Genomic DNA, 21,273 nt, shown 5'->3' on the forward strand with positions numbered 1-21,273 from the left:
GAAATCGTTCATTCTTGGATCCAAGGGTCCCAGGGAACCTTGGACAGCTTCTCTCATTCAGCCTCTCACACTTGCTAGCTCAGCCTCCAGTCTTCCCTTGCTCATGGCATCCCAGACCGTACTGTGTCTTCAATGAACACAAAATGATGCGTAAACCTTGGTGTTGCCGTAGATAGTTTTCATACACTAACCAGGGTTTCATACGCCATCCAGTGACTGGGGGTCATTTCTGTTCTATTTCTGATCAAGTTAAATTGGAACATGTTGAGAAATCACTCACCACTAATAAAAATTTTATGTTAATTTTGGCCACCCTCTACACCCCCCACATCACTACCCTAAAGCCAGACTATCCAGTGAATACAGCAATACAATGGGCCTGGTGCCTTCTCTTCTCACAGAACATGCCCCGCCGGAGGGTCAGCGTTGCCGTAGTTCCCAAGTTTAATATCCTGAACCTGCCTGGCCAGTCGCCCAGCTCATCCCCCATCCCCTCCTTACCAGCCCCGGTGAGTATGATGATGCCTACCTCCCGGCCCCTAGGCTCATTGCTGTGGGGCGGCCTGGATGGGGCAGGGTCAGCAAGGGAGGAAATTCCCAACGCAGATTCTGTGCTATGGCTCAGAAAGCTCAGTATAGACCAGGCCCCATGTCTTCCACTGCCCTGAGAAGACGACACAGTATCCTTGAGCAAGGTGCTGGCAGCTCAGAGAGTGTTCCTTGCAAAGGGTACCTCTTTTCATTCTTAAACCATGACTCTCCAAAATGGGATTTTTTTTTTTTCACTCTGCAGTGGATTTAAGCAGCTGAAGTTTGCATCATGCAGTAAGTAGTTAGCTGACCTTTGAACCCTAGGCTCTCTGACTCCAGACCCCCAGTTCTTAAACCCAGTGTTATCTTGCCTTGATTCATTACAGCATTGTTTACAACACTGAAAAATTGGAAATGGGCAGAATTTCCATTACTAAAAGATCGGTTTAATAAATTATGAATTTTCCTGTAAGGGGTTTCTACATAGCTGCTAAATATAATGAATAAATATAAATATTTATTGACATGAAAAAATGTCTATAGTTTATTATTAACAAAAAGCAAAACTCTAGTAAATACAGTGTAACTGTTTTGTAGTTTTTTTTTTAAGAGCATTTTTCTGTGTATAGATGTAGAAAATTCTGAAAGAATAGATGTAAAACTATTCATAATGGTTATCTCTGGGCAATGGTAAAATCACAGTTGATTTTAATTTTCTCAGTACCTTTTCATATTTCTATAGTAAGAATATATTACTTTTAATCAGAAAAAAAATCCATTTTAATTTTTTGAACAAAGATAATTCCTATAAACAGAGTATCTTCTAGATCCCAGACATTTGTGAATCTAGTTAATCCTATCTAAAACTCTTTTAATGATTTCTCCAGTTGTTTCTCTGTGCCCTGTCCCTGCCTAGCACTATTCTATAAGCAACCAGTCTGTTGGAAGCAATAGGTAAAATGGATTCAAGCTCTGTTGTAGTACCACTAGGTAGCAATGACTCTTAAACTTCTTTAACCTCTTCCTTTTGAGCATTTCAGTCATCTATAAATCAGCATAAACTCCCAAATCCCTCACTAAAATAAAGCAACCTGAGGAAAAAAAAATTTTTTTAAAGATCTTGGGGAGAGCTAGCTGGTGTGTTTTAACAGGCCTATTTCTAATGTTATACTAAATGTACAAACGTTTCCAAATATATATTCCTTTAGACTAGGGGTTCTAATCAGTGATATACATTAACATCACACAGGGTAATTCTAAAACGTGCAATGCCTGAGCCCCACCCTGAGGTTCTGGATTGGATCAGTGCTTTGAAAAAATCTCCCCTAGGCTTCTAACATGCAGCCAGAGTTGAGAACCATTGCTCAAACCAAATCCATTGCAACAAAACAACGTGATAGTCCTGGGGAATTTATTATTAAGAAATTTCTGATGCCTTCAGCTTTTTGTAATGGCGAGCATCTCTTGTGAGTTGTGCTTTGAACTGTATCACTAGGGCAGTGATGGGTTTGCCTGAATCCATCCCAGGGACCTTGGGGCCTGCATTTTGTAGGGGGTCCGCTAATGTTTAGTCCAAGTCAGTAAATAGGGAACAGAGAAAAACTGATGGCTCCCCTCCAGAATGGAGTCTCAAGGTGTAAATTCTTTTCTTTGCTCAAGGAGACTTGGAAGAGGAGAAAGGGAAAGGTGCACGTTGCTTGTGCACCTAGGAAAGGAGGACAGAGAAGGCCTGAAGAAGGGCCAATGCCTGGGCTCAGCTGCAGATCAGAAAGCATGGGGAGGGGGAAGGGAAAGAGGAGCAGCAGGCCCTCCCCAGCATCACCAGAGACCTGTCAGTGGTGCTGGCTTCTTCCCTCCTAGCTGATCTTCAGTTCTCTGTCTCCTGTTTTCCATTCAGTCAGAATCACCCAACGGGAAAGGCAACCCACCTGTCACCTCAGCACTGCCTGCACTTTTGGAAAAGTAAGTCTGTCCATTTTCCTCTTAACTTTGGGGATTTCTGGGGAGAACTGCCCCAACTCACCTTTCCTCCCATCCTCACACCCAACATTTCAATGGAAAGCAAATTAAATTCTGGGGGAAATGAATGGGATTCTGAGATCCACAAAGATTTCAGACCCAGTTTGCAAAATTCCTGGACCAGGAAGATGCTGTGGCTGAGTCCAAGGGTGCCTCAATCTCTGAAGAGCCCAGAGGAGACAGAAGCCTTCTCTGTTCATTGGGATTCTGTGGGCTACAGATACAAGAAAGCCCCAACTCAAAGGGGTTCAAAGAGTAAGTCCACAAGTGAGACTCTTCCAGGTGTGGTACAGCAGGGCCGCAGCTGGGCCTCTACTATTTCCTCTTCTCTGCCCACTTTGTATGTTGACTTCATCAGCAGTCTTGTGGCAAAAGGCTGCAATACCTAGAGGAAGAAAAGGACCATCTCTTTCCATGTTTCTTTCTTCAGAATGAACCCAGAAGCCTTTCTTCAGTCTTCTTTCTTTTAGCAAATTTGGAACATGATCCCTTTCTAAACCAATTGCAGGCTTTGGGAACAAGATTGTCATCATGGGCTTAAAGTAAGCCCTGGAGGTGGGGAGAGAGGGTCAGCTTCCCATGGAGCAAAATGGCTCCACGAAGAAGAGTAAATTCCTGAGCAAAATCACGTTGCTGTTAGGAAGTAGGAGGGAGAGTGAGAATTGGGTTGGCAACAAACTGTCTGCTAGGCCTAACTTTTCTAGGCATCTATGCAATTTGCAGGTCTTTTCATCCTCAACCAGAGCAAGGCAGGCTGTTTCTACACACTCAGAGGAGTTTATAACTTACTTTTCCAATTCTTTCATTTGCTTGCTGGAAAACATCTGGATCACAGCTGCCACCTCTCAGAACTTTCCCCTTGTGTCTTTCCTCACTTGGTAGAACACACACCTCTCTTCTTCCTTCTTCCTTGCTTTGAGACAGCTTTAGTCCTTCATTTTCCGTTGTTGTTAGAATAGTTTTGCTTGACCTGGCAAGGACTGTCTGTGTTGGGCCCCTTTTTCAGTACAAGCGCTCAGCTCCCCACCCCCGGACTCAGCCTGTTTTCCTTACCTCTCAGTATATGCAGCCAACACCCTATTGCTCAGTGACCCCCACCCCCACACACACTTTAATCTTAACGTTTGCTAGGCAATTCCTCACTTTGCTGCCTCACCCTGAGGAAGCTTACAGGTCCACCATGTTGTCTAGGCTGTTTTTGTCTTTTTCTTTGTTTCCTTGTTTTCTTGATCACTACAGGGAATATGTAAAGGGCTGACAAACTAACAGCTATGTGGAAGTAAGCAACTTTACAGGATCTTACCAAGCCCCTGGGGTCATAGTGTCTAACCCATGGTCTCTGAATCTCTCCAGAAATAGTCATTCGACATCCTGAATGAGAAGCACACTAGAATTCTCCCTTCCAATCCTGCATCTGGACATACTAACCTCTTTTCCAGGAGGACCCCAACAAGGCTCCATTCCCAACTCTTGGCCCCCAGGTCTTCTGCAGTCAAGGCAGAAGATCTATCTTCCCTCTCTTTCCGACAGACTTTCATGATGGGGCAGGGCCTGGACTCTGTAGAAAGAATGCTCAGGCCAGCTGAGAGCTTCTATTCAAAGCAGTGGGGATCACCAAGAACCTGAACTATCCTTGGTAAGAGAAAGTAAGGTGCAGAACTGGGGATAGCAGGCAACAGGATTGGGGTCACTTTCAAATATTGTTTAACATGTGGAAAAAACAGACTCTAATATATCTGTAGGTCAAACAACACATTTTGAGTAAATAGCCCCTCAGGTTACTGAGAGCTGAGCACAATGACAAACATTTTGACCCAGTAGACGTGAGAGAACAATGAGCCTCATTCTAATCAATCATCCCAGTAGGAAAGCATGCAGCATTTTGGACTGGGAACAGATGCCAAGGTCCATGAGTGTCTGGACCAGAAATCCCTAGGGTGGGCACAGGCTGTACTCAACTCCAAGTTACAGCCATGCATAGGGATTCCTTTAGCTCAGCCCAAACACCAAGTTTGCAGGAAGTAGCCATTTACACAGAGGACCTGCCCATTTTGTAAGATTAACAGGCAGGAACTTAAAGAGCCACAGTGAACTTAGTACAACTCAGCAAACACTTAAAGGCATTTACTTTGTGCCAAGCACCATTCAAATGGAAACACAATCTCCCTGCAATCACAGTCATATGGAGGGATGAGGATGTATAGAAAAAAACAAAACAAAACAAAAAAAACCGCCCTTGCTCCAAGTTCTGCTGTATAAGAGGTGCAATGAGGGCATAAAGGGAGGGAGAGATGGACTTTAGCCAGAGGTCATGGAAGAGGGGAAGACTCTGGCAACAGTTCCACAGAGGCAAAGGTATTTGAACTGTCTTTAAAATGCACACGGAGAAATTTCCAGATAGTTGGAGAAGACATTTAAGGAACTCTACACTCAGTCTAGGGGTCAGGAAATAGCATTTTACACCCTACCATATTTCATAGAAGAATTGCTTTCCTGCCCTTGGCTGTAGCTGTGTTTTTCTGCTCTTGTTCCAGTCGTTTGGACAAATAGGAAACTGCACATCAGGCAGAGGTCACATGGAAGGGAGTGGATAATGTAATTTTAAGGAGGAGAAATGTTATGAATAGCTGGTATTTTTAGAGTGTTGTCTTTCTTGCTCGCGATGGGTTCTGGTTTCCAACCCGATGAAATGTAAATTTTACAAGGTCTGAGGAAAACTCAGAGATGGGAAACTGTTGCCAAGAGTGAGGAGAAGGTGCAAGTCTCACTCATAAAGCCTGTCTGAGAGGTCAGGGAGGGTGGCGGCTGCGATATGTCAAGAGTCCTGGCTGAAAGGCGCTGTTTGGCCTTATTCCAGGGCTCCTCCCTGACAAGACCCCCGTCAGGATTCTGGACACCTAGGTGGGCTGCAGGATTTACAGAGAAGGCGTGGCCATCAGGATACCTCCTTTAAGCCTGAGATTTCCTGCCTCCAGCGGGCGCCCCCCTTCCCCTGACGCTGTCAGTCATCCTGCTGATTTTCTAGCATGTTTGTCTCCGCCAGCCCCCACCACCCTTTCACGATTCCCATGCCTTCTCCTCTCTCCTCAAGCCTTCCTAGGCCTCCCTGCCTCTCACTCTCAGCAGATGACCTTGTCTTCCATTTTCAAGAGGAAAGTTTAAGCTGTCAGACAGGAGGATCCTTCTCCTCTTCCTCTGCCAGGTCCCCAGCCCACCATCTTCATCTCCTTCCCGTTGTCACCAAGGCACATTTTCTCCCCTTGTCTAAGGTCTATCCCACCTTCCCTTTTCAAAGCGTTTATTCCCTTGGTCATCCCCTTCTTCTCGTCCCTCTCCTGGCTCATTTCTATCCACACTCCAACGTGCTTTCATCCCTCGACCCACTTGCTCAGCTACACCCTCCCCAATACAGTCTTCTACTCCAAGTCCTCATCAAATTACTGTGTCTACGTCTCCCCCTTTCTCACCCCCCACCCATCACTAAGCCCATTCTAATCTGTCTTTGGCTCCTACCAGGTCACCAAATCTCCTCTTGCCCTCCATGTTATCAAATCTCATAGTCGCCTGACTCAGGCTCTCAGAAGTGTGTGTGTGACATAGTTACCGCTCCTTCCTTGACACCTTCTCCTCTCTCAGCTCCCAGGGCTCCATGCCCTCCTGGCTTTCCTCTTAGCTCTCTGGCTGCTCCTTCTTAGTCTCCCCTGTAAGGTCCTCCTTCTCCACCTGAGCTAAGGGCGGAGATGCCAACGGCTTGGTCCTGGATCCTCTTCTCATCTTTCCTCATTACTGTGTCCCTAGATAGTCTTACCCAATCCCCTGCTTCCTAGAGCTCTCCTCTAACTCACTTCAGTATATCCAACTCCACCTGGATATCTCTCAGGCATCGAAAATGTATCTTGTCCAGAAGCCAGCTCTTACCTCATTGCCTCTCTTCAGCTCCTCAAACATCTCCATGTCCTTTGTGTCTCAGAGTCTTCGCACATCTTGCTTCTCCATGGGAGGGTCTTCCTCTGCTATGAATGTGGCTGACTCCTTGTCTTTCAGGTCTGTGCTTCAGTTACTCTATCTCAGAGAGGCCTTTTCTGACCACTCAATCTAAGCAGTTTCTCCCCTTGTTATTTCCTGTCATTGCACAGAGTTTGTTTCTCTCATGAAAGTTATCACAATTTGTAATTAATTTCATATTTTGTTATTTCCTTTTTTGGGGTATTCTCTCCTGCTGAGCACCATGTCAGCAAAGACCATTTCTTTTATTTTTGAATGTATCCCCAGCACGTTACCAGATGCCTGTAACTTAAGTCAGTGCTCGGTAGATATTTAAATGAGTGAAGTAAAAGATGGACTACAGGGATGGAGTGACTCCGAACGGTGGGTCTTCTCCATCCTCCTGCTCTTAGTGCCATAGAGCTCCCATTAGCTGTCTGTCCACCCATAGCCTCTCCCAGAGTAAGAATAGAAGTGGATTTGGGAGCATGAGGACAAAGGGGGAGCTGGTGCAGTATTTGATGTTTGGGGGTCTAGGGAGGACTCATGGACTAAGGCCTTTATAAAATCTCATGTCAAAGTAGAAAGACTGAAACAAATTCAATCCAGAATGAGTTTCCTCCCTTCCAGCCAGGAACAGGCCAAAGACATGGTTTGGTTTTCAGATGCCCCATCTGTCCCTGAAAGGATGCCCTGTCCTTCCCTCTTCTCACTAGTGGAAAGACGAACGGGGACCCTGATTGTGAAGCCTCTGCTCCCACGCCGACTCCGCACTGCCTGGAGGGGATTAGCCGGGAGACCAAGGCCAGGCTGGAGGAAGACGCATACAGCAAGGGGTGAGTCAGACTTCGGCCACCCCAGGGTCACCGGCATTTGTCAAAAGATACCTTCCCACAGGCTTTTCCTGCCTCTTAAAGGATTTAGGGAAGCAACCAGTGGCCCCGGGACATCCTTGCCTCAGTGAGGAACTACATAGGAAAGAGCAAAGCTGTTCCACAGGAAGGAAAGGAGGAAATGGGGCTAGAGGTTGTGGTTCGATCATAACAAGACTGCTCTCTTTTTAGGCAGAAAGCCACCAGAACGCCACTGCCCAGAAGGGTCTAGAAATCAGGAGCTCTGGGTGGTTCCTCTGGGTGGTGCCTGAGGCTTCCTAACAGGTGCCAGGAGCAGCTGCAACCCCACTTCCTAGAACCGCCCCGGCCATCCTTCTTCCTGTGAAAGGAGTCCCCTCAGCGTCCAGCTGTCCCCTCTCTAACTGATTTCAATGGCACCTTTGGCCCATTGTCAATCCTAATGGGGCGGAGTACTGAGCAGGTACTGGGCGGGACCCTAGTTCAGCCAGGTAGAGAACTGCCTCTGACCAGGCACCGCGCCCTGAGCATCTTTCCCTATGACGTGGAACCTGTGGGCTTCGGGGTGCAGCCACCTGCACCATGGTGGAGTTGTCCCAGCCAAACTCTGCTGGCCTTAAACACTCAGCTGCAGGACAAGCAAAAAGTCTGTTCAGGGTAATATTAGTCCTGGAAGAAGGAAATCAGAAGGTTTCTCTTGAAAAGTCCATCTTTTCACCCACACCTGTCCTCTACACCTAGAATGCGGGGGAGTAATGTTTCTATTGGCTTTGTGAACTCAGTCCCTCTCTAGGCCAGTTTGTGTGCCTTTCACATCCACAAAGCTTCCCAACAAGTCTGTGTGATGGCTGTCACCCTTCCTAAATCAAGCTGTGTACCTGGGACTACGTCACCATGTTCTGACCCCCGTGCGATGGGGACTGGCCTCTCTGTTTACACAGGAGGGGCTGAGGCTCCCAGGTGACACAGAGAGCATATGCAGACCTCAGCCCTACCAAACGGTTTGTGGAAGAACCCAGCCGGGATGCTCTGCACCCACATTTTTTCCCTGTTTTGTCACACTTTCACATAAACAGGAAGAATGGCTGAAGGTGAGGGGAAATTGTCCTGACATGAGCCACCCTGGGATGCAGTAGGGCCTTTCAGCTTTTTCCTTTTGTGTGGGACCACGGGAAATGCGTGTGTCATCATCGGGGGTGCTCAGCGCCCTCCTCCAATGACTCAGGAAAGGATGCTCCACGCCTGGCCTTTCCAGACTCAGTCGTTCATTGTTGCCTTCCAGATACCAGGAAGGTCTAAAGAAGACCAAGGAGCTTCAAGACCTGAAGGAGGAGGAGGAAGAACAGAAGAGTGAGAATCCTGAGGAACCTGAAGAGGCAGAAGAAGCTGAGGAAGAGGAAAAGGAGCAGAGAAGCAGGTTGGAGTGCTTACCATTGCTGAAATGGGTCCCAGTTCATTTCACTGCACAACATCCCTAGAGGTGCCAGTCCAGGGCAATGATGGATCCGGGGGGCCCAAGTGAGCAGCCAGCAGAAACCAGGAGGGCACTCATGTTGGAGGAGGAGGCAGAGGAAATTTCGAAGAGCCAACATAGTTAACAAGGGGATGTTTGCAAGAGCTGAGGGGTCAGGGGTGGCCAAGGGTGGGGCTGGCAGCAACCAGGAGTTCTCAGGAGCTGAGAAAATGCAGGGGCCCCTGAATGGGGTTCCCCCCAACAAGCCCAGCCACAGGTAGCTCATTCCCCATCCATCCCCATGAAAGAGGGAGCTAACCTAAAGCCCAAGAGGGGAGCAGGGACAGAGAGAACACAGGGAGGTAGGGGACAATTTCAACTTCATGGCAAAGGTGAGTCTCCAGCAGGTTCCTTCCATGGTGACCAAACAAACCAAATGTTTTCACTTTGATGGGAAATATTTGGATTTTTATTTTTTAGTATACTTTATATTTCAAGTGCATTTTCCACTAAATCATGAAAAAAAAAAAATATATATATATGACATGCAGAAATTAGATATTGCATTACACACACATTATATCTTGCCCTACCTGTACCTGTGAATATAGTGACACATCAGCATCCTGGATTTTAACAGAGAGCCCAGATTTCATACATTTAGCCTTATTGTCTCTGTTAGTATGTTCAAACCAGAAGCCTTGAATTTTGATTTTTTTAAATATGGTTACAGCAAATTTGGGACACTTCACCAAAATTATTATTTTTAAACTTCCAGGATGTCTTGGGGTCCAGGGTGACTCCAGCCAAAAAAAAAAAAAAAAAAAAAAGATCAGTTAATCTAATCAGCCGCTAACCTTGGGACAGGGTATGTGTCTGTGCCTCAGTGCTGGCAGACTCTGGAAATCACACGCACACAGTGAATAAGGTAATAGAATACAGATTTGAAGTGAGATGGATATGCTTCAACGCACATAAGAACGACCAGCAGAGCCCAGTTGGTGGGAGATTCAACCAGAGCGAGAGGTCTCAGTCTGCACGAGTCAACCTATGTTCAAGGCAAGAGAAAGTGCTTCCCTGTTGGAAACAAACCTGTGCTAGGATGCACCACCTCCCCTAAGAAGAGAAGCCCAGTTTTCACATAGAAAGCAAGACTCCAGGCAGCTGGGTCCTGTCTGCTGGGGTCTTCTCTCCCTCCTGGGGGTCCTCTGCTCCTGTTTTGCAGGCCACCACACTGCCTCCTCCCTTCTAATGCAGTCAAGCCGAGGCCTGGACAACAAGCCTTCCTTTGGCTCCCTTCAAAATAGAAGGACAGGCTGGGATTCCTAACCCTTCCAAACACTAAGAACAAAAGAGAACTAAACAGAAAGAGGACGTGGAATATAAACAGTCTGGTTTACAAAGTACACAGCTGGATCCTTACCTAGCTAATTTGATCTCAGGCTCCCATTTCATGCAGCCCCAGGGGAAGTAGGGCTGTGCCTGGCTCTCCCTCTGCCCAGCTCCCGGTCAGTAGCACATGGCAACGGCTGCCCGTCGCATCTGTCATCCAAGAGTGTCCTTTTACTCCTGCTGATCCTGAGAGGCCTCGTTCTCTCTCCCAACCTCTGCCCCTCTTGGATTCACTTTTTGGTCTTGAGAACATGCCTGTACCTCTGGTGACGGAGGCCAGGCATCAGCACAGCCCCCAGGAGGCCCCCTGGCCTTCTGCACATGGCGTAACTTCACCTGTTCAGGCCCAGCAGTGTGGTGCCGTCTCCATAATAACTGACGCTACTCTCATGTACGCTGCCCACTCACAGTTATCGGGTCCCTTCCTCACCTGTCACCCAAGCCAGTCTAGCCCCGAGAGCTGTTGTCTTTGATATCAGGCAATCCATTCATTCCTAAGTCCCTTACATGCACAGTTGTCTACAGGCACCTGCACTCAAATGTGATTCCCCCACCATGAAATTTTGGCATCGTCTAAAGTCAACAAGCAAAGTCTGAAGTTATTAAAAGCCCCATGTCCCCCTTGTGCATTTTAAAACTACTGGACTGACCCCAGCAGCTGACCCCTTATTTAAGAGGTTCCACATCAAACACTAGAGTCTTGTCTGAATCTCACCTCTGTGATAATAAGACATAGTAATAAGACATAGTAATGTAACCTGTTGTAACCATTACTTTCTGGAGGATCAGCTTAAATGAATTTTGGGTGAATCAACCCAGTATCTTAACCATATTCAAGCAGAGAACACAGTCCTCTGGCATTCATGTAATACATTGAACAAGTGAACTCATCAGGTCCAACGGAACACTTTTGTCTTTTTTCCCACTATCAGTTCAAACCTGCTCTTTGGGGTTAAGATGATATTAGGCAAATTCCTTTACTTTTCCAATAACTCTCAGAAAATAAAAGTCCTCTGGTCAAGTTTCAGTCCCAAGAATAACCTCATTTCAGTAATTAAGATGGCCAGTTCCCTGAAATAGTCAAAAGCCTGAAGTTAAAAAGTTCAACCTTCTCTCTGCCCCCCCATCTCCCCCTTCTCACCCCCTCCCCCCAGCTCCACTGTGCTTCAGGAAGGAAGCCTGCAGCGAGGACAGAGCAGGTTTCTTGCTCTCCTCTGCACTTACACTCCCACCTTCCACCCCAGCTTGGCTAAGGCAGTGCCTGAACCCTCCAGGGTTAACGTGGGAAAAGGGAATGGAGATTAAGGATAGGAAAGATATTACTTGGCTGGTCTTATTGTGAGCGGGCTCCAGGACTTGGCAAGGATTTAAGGCTGACTTTGATTTTGTTGAGTGCCGTGCTTTATGGGACCTTCAGAGAAACCCACCCCCATCCCCCTCTCCAGTGTATACACACACACACACACACACACACACACACACACACACACACACACACACACACACACACACACACACACACACACACACAGGTTCACATCATTGCTGAGGCTCTCTCAACTGCAGGTCCCTTTATGAGGTCGAATGCACCTCTCCTGGCTGGCTACTTTAAGTCCCTCTCTCAATCCTTGGGCAGCTGGAAGTATATCTTGCTCAGCCCTAGGCAGCATTTCCAGGCAGGGTCTGTGACACCCCACGCCAGCTCTCCCTGTCCTGACTACATCCAGTTAAGGTGAAATATGTGCCTTTGACCCACTAGTGGTGGGAAGATGGTTTTTCCCTACCATGACCCCCTGCTCTGATGCCACCAAACAGTTCAGCAAGATTCTCACTCTCCAGGTCTCTCTGGTGAGAGTCATGCACCAGTCCACTGTGCCCCCAGACTGCGACACATTGAGCTCCCCCAGCAGCATCCCTAAAGCCCCTTTCTAGCCCCAGGTGTGTGTGGTGGTGGGGGGGGGTAACCTCATCCCTCTCAATGGAGGAGTAGGTAGAATTCAGAACCACCAAAAACTGATTTCCAAAGTAATTCTGTTTCTCATCTAATACCATTCCTAACCTCCCTTATAGGCTAGAAATGGGTGACCAGCTAAGGGTCATGAAGCAGATCTTGCCCTCCTCCTTGGCAGCCCTACTTCCCCATTCCTGGCAGCTTGTTTTGAAGCACAGAAATACAGCCCCAAAGAAAGACAGTTGTACCTAAATAGAATCTAAATAGGGCTGAAAGAAAATAAGCTTCCATCTCCAAATTCTCCCTCCCCAACAGTTGTGAAAACAGCCAGTGATCTGCATCTCATCTCGTGGGCTCGCTGTTTTGCTTTACTTAGTTGTTCCTGAAACAATCCTCAGAGCGTTCCCACGTGGAAAAGAAACCAGCCAGTGCCGTGGTATCCAAGGCAGGCATCCTGAGCGTGTGATCCCTTTCTATGGAGATTGTTGAGTCTGTCTACCTATCTAAGGCATCTAGCTCTGAATCAGAGCTACTTCTCAGCAGCTGGCCTGTATCTTTCAGTGTCTGTGTGAGCCTCAGCATCTTCAGAAAGCCCTCCTGTCGCTTTTCTCATCTCCATTTGGCGATTCTCAGTATTCTCATTTTTACATTATTTTTAATAAATAGATCTGGGACTAGAAACAGGAAGAGATTCTAACTTAAGGAACGGACCCAGAGCTTCTCCGGAGAGCTCTATGAATGGCTCTTCAAAGTGGGGCATCTGACATGTCTTCTCACTAGACACACACAGAAGAGGGGGAGAGTTGAGAGGCGGTTGGGAAGAGAGGAAGAGGGGGAGGAGAGAAAAGAGGGAGTTGAGGGGAGAGAGAGAAGAGTGTGGAGAGAGCAGAGAAAGAGGATGAGGGGGAATTAGGGAATGAGGTTGATAGGGCTGAGAAAACGTGTTGAATAAGTCACCCAGAGTTTGCTGGAGGCTCCTAGTCCTCTGAATGCCCCTGGAATAGTTTGCAGTGAGCTGTTGAGGTTGATCCGGTTTCTTGTCATTTATTACTCGACACCAAGAGTCTTCTAGGAGTTTGTCACAGTCCTTCCACTCTGGACGCAGTCACGTGTGGAACTGAGGACAACAGATTACGCATCTGAGCATGGAGGCGGGGGCAGGTTAGCACCGGGGACTGATCACTACTAGTGCTAAGCGCAGGAAAGATGCTGGTGCTGTCTGGATGCCTGGGAGCAGGGGGTCAGCCGGCCTGGTATCTTGGGGCTTGGGAGAGTTTAGATATTAATGACTGTCTCATGAGTAGATGAGGGCCTCTGTGAATGGATGAATGATCACACAAATAGAGTGTTCTAGACCAGTGGCTCTCAATATAAAGGCTATGGGCTTCTGGCATCAGAATCACCTGGGGAAAATTTGTAAACTATAGATTGTTAGACCATTCTTTTGGAACTTCTTATTAAGTAGTCCTAGGGTATTTTGAATAAATTGCTGTCAAGCCACTCGCTGCACAGCTGAGTTTGAACCACAGGTCAGGACAGCATGTAAGGTACCCAGATGGAAGTGTGGGTCTGGGCATCATATATGTGCCCAGTAAACTAAACCCTCCACCCTTTTTTTTTTTTTCTTTTTCATTTGACAGCAAACTTGAAGAATTGGTTCATTTCTTACAAGTCATGTATCCCAAACTGTGTCAGCACTGGCAAGTCATCTGGATGATGGCCGCCGCCATGCTGGTCTTGACTGTCGTGCTGGGGCTCTACAGTTCCTATAACTCTTGTGTGGAGCAGGCTGACGGGCCCCTGGGGAAATCCTCTTGCTCAGCCGCCCAAAGGGACTCCTGGTGGAGCTCGGGACTCCAGCATGAGCAGCCTACAGAGCAGTAGGAAACCCAACACCCGGCTGGTGCCCTGCTCCACACAGCCTACTGCCCTTTCCCCAAGCATGATGTGTCAGGCCCACCGCTGCTGTCAGGGAAGAGCGGGGGCTCTTTCAGACTCGGCACCCCTGTGGGCGCTATTCATACACAGTAAGCAGTGTTCTTAGAAGATCAACAGAACTGCTCTGGGAAAGCATCCGTGGACAAAGAAGTGGCCTTCACCGGGGAACTCCAATGGAAGGGAAGGTTGCTCAGATGGCTGGGGAGAAACAAAACACCTTCCCTACAGTGGACAGTGCGAAGCTCACTCTCCCCCTTTTTCTTCTCTGCGGTCAGAAATCAGGAAGAATTGTGCCTAAAGGCTCACTCTGACCCCGAGGATCAGACCTGGAATTTGGAGTCACAACATGAATATCTTCCCATTTCCCATCTCATTCTTACTGACTCTCCTTCAGCCTCCCCTCATCCCCTTTGGAATCGGAGTTTCTCTTTACAGAAGTCGGAAAAGTTTCTCAAAAAAATCATTAGGCTGACTTTAGCTCAGTGCTCGAAATGAAATGGGAAGATGTAAATTGACATATGCCTCTGTACACACACACACACACACACACACACACACACACACACACACACACAGCATGCACGTGCATGAAGCCAACTACCCTCCAAACGTGTGTTCTGGGTGTGCGTTGGGGATAAAGCCAAACCCCAGATTTTCACTAGGTGTGGTGCAAACACCAGGCACCTGTTCACGAGCTCTCCACGTGGACTTAAGATGTTTGAAAAACACTGAATACTCCTGACTTCCATAGCAAACTTGCTGGTCTCCATTTCAAGTGGTGATTCTAAGCTGCTGTACAGCATGGTCTGTCCCCTCTTTGCTCTCTCCCCAGTTGAGAGCAGTTAACCCGCCCTTCAGGGGAAGGAGGAGACAGGGTGTGCTTTCAGCTGCGCTGTGCCCAGATGCAGGTGTGCAGCTCCAGCTCAGCACTCCAGTTCCAGTGGAATTCCCAACCCAAGTGTATGTGTCAGAGCACTCTCCTTGTTCAGCAGAAAACTGAGAGCACGTCCCACCTCCAGTCTGACTTCTCGCTCCACCTTTACAGTCACTGCCTTCCTTCATGCCTCGTCATTTCCAGGGGTGTGGCTTCTGTGCGGGTTTCATAGAGATGGCTTTGCTTTTGTTTCTGTTTTGCGGTGGACGTTCATCTCTGTTGCTGACACTCATAGAATTTATTTGAGCCAAGTGCTGTTCTAGGTATTATGTAGGTGTTCATCCACTGAGTCCTCAAGAAAAAGAAAAAACTATGACTCTTCCCATTTTCAGATAAGGAAACTGAAGCACAAAATCACAAGTAATTTGCCAAGGACACCCAGTTAGTAAATCATGGGGCTAGGAGTCAAAAGCAGGCATGCTGGCCCAGGGGCTGTGCTCTCAACCCCTCCACTATTTTTTTTTAAATTGAAGTATAATTGGTTTACAATGGTGAGTTAATTTCTGGTGTACTCAACCCGAACTAAACTGCCTTGTCCAAAGGTCTCCTAGCTGGACGTCTTCCATTTCAGCCCCATTCCCCCAAGTGGCCCTTCAGCCACTCCAAGCCATTTCTGGTTCCCAAACTAAATTGTTTTTGCTCAGTAGTTTTTCTTCTGCTGCACCCCCTTCTTCTGGTTACTCTTCCGGACCAAGTACAAACATCATCCCCTTCATAGAGCTTTGATGGCCTCCTTCCAGCTCCCCACCATGCCCCTCATAATAGGTCACACCCTTCTCTGTGCTTTCTGGCACTTTTTAAACATCTTCATTACTACTACTAGTGACCATTACCAGAGTGTATCATATTAACTTATTTATGTGTCTGTCTTCCCTAGCATTCTTCCTCAAAGACAAGAACCATGTCTTACCCATTCTCTGGGTAAGTGCCCAGCATGGTGGCTGCTGCTTGGGAGGGTGTCATTAAATGTTGGTCAAAAGAACAAGTGAGCATTCAAGGTGGTGGAGAGCAGGTTGGGAACAGCTGACATTTTGCATGTTTCCCAGCACCATTACCACCACCATCTCAACAAGAAAAATAACATCTTTATGAGCCTCAACTTATTCTGATATTTTTCAGTCTGCTTTGTGACCCAACCAGCAACACCACTTCCAAGCTCAAGGGCTGGGTTTGATGTAACCACTCCTTTCAGAAAGGCCCACCTAGACCAGGCTCCACTGTAAGACAACATGTTGTTGTAAGGAGGGATATCCTTTCCAGGGGATGGAAAACCGCTGTGAGAGGACCCCACGCCAGGGTTGACCAAGGATGTGCTATTAAGGTAAAGAGGTGCAGATCAAGGCAGACAGACTTTGGCAGCATGGGGGGATGGTTTGCCCTGCCTCTTCCAGGGGGACCAGACACACTGAAGGAGCTTTAGGCCCTCAGAGCCAAAGAGAGGATGCAAATGGAGCTCCAGAGAAGATGGCTGTAGGGCAAGATTCTAGGCTGGGAGTGTCCAATCTCAGCCTCCCTTGCAGAAAGACCAGACTGAGCTGGCCCATTGTCCAGCTGGCCACAAGCTTCCCACCTTTGTTTCCAGTTGAGACAAAGGCCAAGAGAGGAGCTGCAGTGAGCTCTTGAACCTCCAGCTGCTCCACAGAAAGGCCTGCATGACTGCTTCCATTCAGCCAAACTGCTCTGTGAGTAAGGGAGGTTGAGGACAAGAGGGAGCAAAAGAGTAACCACATTTTCAAGGGCATTTCTGAAAAAGGGCTCATCGGTATCTCTTTTCTGAAAAGCAAAGATGGACCTGAAGCAGTTGGAACTGTTGCCGAAGCAGCAGTGAAATGGAGAGGAACAGGCCCTGTACTTCCAATAGTGGTATTGATCAGAAATAAAAGTTCCCTTCAAAATGCCTCTGAAGTCTAACGTCTCTGCTTAGGACCCTAGGACTCTGTGTTGTTGATGTCATTCTTGATGTCACCTCCTAAAAGGACCTTCACTTTCCGGCTGCCACAAAGCCCACCTGTGTCACTCCCCATGTACAGCCTGGCTGAGTAAGTGAAGAGAGAGATGCTGGACTTGTGTATCACTGGCTGTCAGTTCCTAATGTTGTTAAACTTCACACAGGTGTGCTAGCATTGAAATATAGAGTGTCACATACCTGAGTTTGAAAATAAAAGCACATTTCCAAATCTTTGGCAGCAGCCAAATGCCTCCTCATTTTGTGGAGCTGAGCCCCAACCTTGCCCCAACTCTGAGTGAGAATCTACCTCCGGATAATAGTGCCTCCCCGACGTCCCCAGCCCTTGGGTCACTGCACTGCAGGCTCTCTCCCAGGGGGTCAGTCATTTCCTCTCCTTCTCTTCTCTGTTCCTGATCCTAGTTTCTTGTATCATCCTGGCCTATTTTTTTTTTTTAATTAATACACTTTACTTTGATGGAGACTGCTGAGTTTTCACCAACCTGATTTCTACAGCTAAACTGTATTTTTCAGTCTTTTCTTGCAGCAAGGTGCAGGGAAATGTGGACTTTCTAGATCTGGTTTGCTAAACAGACTTTTCTGCCCAGTACTTCACAACTTCTTTATTCTCCTCTCTGCCTACCAAATTCAGAGGGGATCTGAAGACCTGAGACCCAAGAAGATGGCAGGACCACTGGGTGGAGGCTGAGCCTTTGAACGGGCGCTCACAGAATTCATCTGTGATATGAGCAAGAAATTAAATTTTAATGTATTCAGGAATATTTAGTGAAATTCAGAAATGTTTGTCATAACAGCATACCCTGATTAATTCAGACACTTGAACTAGAAATGACATAACAAAATTTCAAAATACAAGACACTGACTTAGCAGTCAAATGACAAGAAACCTGGTATCAGGGGCTGGAAATATGGTGACCCATGCTGTGAAGAAAACAAAAATATTTGGTAAAGTCTAACCCATGATAACTTGAAAGGCAGTCCATGGGCAGCCTATAGCTCTAGGAGGAGTGGCTGGAAAGCATCAGAGTGTTGGAGTATGTGAACTTATATTGGCTGCCTTTGGCAAGGTATTGCAAGAAAAAGAAGTACTCAGGAAAGAACTGGCTATTTGTAAACAGAAAGAAAAAAGCATCTAGAATGCTTAGATTGAAGAGTTAGAAAACCTGACTGCTTCTAAGTCTCAAAGAGACTGAAAAAGAGCTTTGAGTGAAAAAGAACCAAAAGCATTTTTTCAGTTGAACCCAGATCAGCTCATCCCTATGGTAAAGGCCTGATTAGGGATACAGCCCTGCCATCTGTGTGTTTCTAATGAACTCAGGGTAGCCTCCATTAAATTAGAAGGGAGGCCATAGGGCTGAGAAAACAAAAAGAGAAACATATCTTGAGACTTGCGACTGGGAAAGGATTTGGGGTTAAGATTATTGGCACATGGAATCAAATGGAAGCTAGTAGATCAGAGACCTAAGTTGTGAGGGAATTGTATTTACAAAGAAATACAAGCCAGGACTAAAAACTCCTTTGAATGTTAAGTTAGAAAACAGCCTTGGGGATTCTAAGCTTACATCAGCAGAAAGCACATTGTACAGGCTGTGTTACCCCGATGAGGCCATCCTCCGTGGTGGCCACTACACATGTGGCCAAGGAAGACTATATCCAGTGAAGGGCCACAGAGAACAGTGGACGTGGGACAGAGGAGTTTCTCCTAGAAAGCAGAATCTGGACCTAATTGAAGGTAGGTGACTGTGGTCTGCAGAATTTCTGAAATGCCTCCCCTCAAGATGCCTCCCCCAATCCCTGGGATTTTTGAACATGAGATATCACTCCTGTTATGTTACATGGTACAGCTGATCTCAAATAGGGAGACCATCTGGGTGGGCCCAGTGCAACCGCGTGAGCTCTTAAAAGCAGAGAGCTTTCCCTGGCTAATGGAGGACGTAGAATTCAGAGAGCTGAGAGGTGTTTGAAGGACTCCAAAGGTCACTGCTACTTTGGAAATGGAGTGAGCCACATGAGGAGAAATGCAGACATCCTTATAGGAGCAGAGAGTGGACCCCAGCTGACAGCCAGCAAGGAAATGGGGACCTCATTCCTAAAACCTCAAGGAAATGAATTCTGCCACCCACCTGAATAAGCATGGACATGGATTCCCCAGAGCTTCCAGGTGAGTACCCAGCCCACCCGGGACCTTGATTTCAGTCTTGTGAGACCCAGAGCAGAGGACCTAGCTGAGCCCACCCAGACTTCTGACCCACAGAACTGTGAGATCATAAGTGGGTGCTGGTTTAAGTCACTGGGTCTGTGGTGATTTGTTACACAGCAATAGAAAACTGATAGAGCGGTCTTTATAATGTCTCTCCACCGGCATTCCAGAACTGCTGTGACTGGGTGACTGCTGTGTCTCCCACCCCTCTCCTTTACACGTGGGAGTTTTTACTGAGGTTACTCAGATCCTGCTGCACCATTACATTTAGGGGGCAGCATATAACTTTTTTAGTTCATAGATGACCAGACCACAGAGTGCCACAGCTGGACCATTTGGAGAAGACTGAGCATAGTTAGAGATCATGGATTTTGAGCTAGATTGGACCTTGAGTTGTCTCCCTTGAGAAGAGAGTGACTGTATTCTGTGGGTGGGAACAGCGAACCCTACACTGGGTGAGCTGAGGGTAAACTGTGGCAGGGACTGCTGTGTGTTCACCAAATCGTTTTTCCCCTGGCTTGTGGGCACACACCTGGATTACATTTCCCAGACTCCTTTGCAGTTAGACAGGAGCAAGTGACAACATTCTGGCCAATGAGATATGCTTGAAGTGATATAGCCACTTCACAGGCTTGGCCCTGGAAGCAGTTTCCATCCAGCACAATCCTCCGCACTCCCCTCCTTTAGTTGCTGGTTGAGTGCAGGGGAGGGTGGTTTGAGGAACTAGGTGATGGTAGCACTACAGTCTCTGAATAACTGTGTGTGGCAAAATCCCCCACTCCTACACACACAATCCACCCCCCCCCCACCACCACCACTGTCAGCCATTGGATTGTAACATGAGAGAAATAAACCTTAATTTTGTTAAGGCATTGAGATTTGGGGTTGTTTGTTGTAGCAGTTAGGCTACACTGACTAATACATTTGCCATTCTGCATATTTTAGAAAATAACTAATCCCTGTAATATGAGTACCCCAGAATTATCCTGCTATGGTACTTCTACGTTCACACAATTCAGCTCCCTTATTTGACAGGTGATAAAACGGAGGCCCAGAGAAGGTTAAGTGACTTGCTCAAGATCACACAGATAATTAGTGTTCAAACTTACACTAAAATTTAGATATTACCCTCAGTCCAGGACTGTGGGTTGTACCACATTTCCTTCTTTCATGCCACATTTCAATGTTATACTCTATTTAAATTTTTACTTGTGTATGTGAGACTAACTATCACTTCCACTCCTGTGTTTCATATCCAGGGAACAGGAAAACTGGCCTGGATATTCCATGTTTCCTGCTCTCCTTTGAAACTTGCTGTTCTCTTCATTTTCATTTAACATTTCAAATTTCCCTTCTAATTCTACAACTTCTAAAATTATTGGTTCTCCCTGATTATTGCATGAGCTGTCATTTTACAAGTGGACAGTGGTGCTGGTTCTTTTTCCACATCCTGAACACAGATTATCTGGCAATATTTTGTTCATAGCTCTCCACTTTAGCTTTGAGCTCTTGGCAAAGAACTCTTCAGAAACTCATCTTGAAGGAGATAGGCATATTCACACCTAACAAGAGAGGCAGCAAGTTCCTAGCAAGCATTTTCGGTAACATTCCCGTGGGGGCTTAACTTCTCTCAATATGGATATCCAAAAAAATAAGATTGTTTCCTCTTCCAAAAGCTCATTATTAATCACCAGCCCAGTCAGGCAGACTCTCTTTCTCTAATAATTTCCCTTCTAAGATTTTGTTTCCAGAATGTAGGTCAGTCATCTCACTTCTCATAAGCTATTTCTCCCATCCAAAGCCTTGCCTGTCACGTCTCATTTTTTCCCCTTCCTGTCTTCTTTCTTTTCCTAAGACTTCAGCAAATGCTGGAAGGCCAAACCCCTGCCAGCTGTGATGTTAGGCTTTAAGGATGACGGTGAAGGGGACAGGGTCCTGCTTGCCGGTCTGCCTGTTTCCACGGTGATAGAGCCATGTATGTTTCTGAGGTCCCCAGAGTCCAAGTCTTGTGCTCACCCTAGTAATGAAGTCTGAACTAGAGGTATCTAAGGGAT

The 21,273-nt window shown here is 46.9% G+C and overlaps 1 protein-coding gene across 8 annotated transcripts in view; it reads left to right on the forward strand.

Moving 5' to 3' along the window:
* The window catches only part of IRAG1 (inositol 1,4,5-triphosphate receptor associated 1), a 149,007-nt gene extending 131,609 nt beyond the window's left edge, over nt 1-17,398 (forward strand). For all 8 annotated transcript variants that reach the window (XM_064492575.1, XM_010977142.3, XM_010977143.3 and 5 more), the window contains 5 exons: nt 402-509; nt 2,429-2,493; nt 7,251-7,370; nt 8,668-8,802; nt 13,822-17,398. In XM_064492575.1, coding sequence (XP_064348645.1) covers nt 402-509; nt 2,429-2,493; nt 7,251-7,370; nt 8,668-8,802; nt 13,822-14,065 — 672 coding nt within the window. In that variant the 3' untranslated portion in view covers nt 14,066-17,398. The remainder of the gene's footprint in view (nt 1-401; nt 510-2,428; nt 2,494-7,250; nt 7,371-8,667; nt 8,803-13,821) is intronic.
* Nucleotides 17,399-21,273: the final 3,875 nt, after the last annotated feature.

This window comes from Camelus dromedarius, chromosome 12 (genome assembly GCF_036321535.1).
Source record: "Camelus dromedarius isolate mCamDro1 chromosome 12, mCamDro1.pat, whole genome shotgun sequence".
Taxonomy (NCBI): Eukaryota; Metazoa; Chordata; class Mammalia; order Artiodactyla; family Camelidae; genus Camelus; species Camelus dromedarius.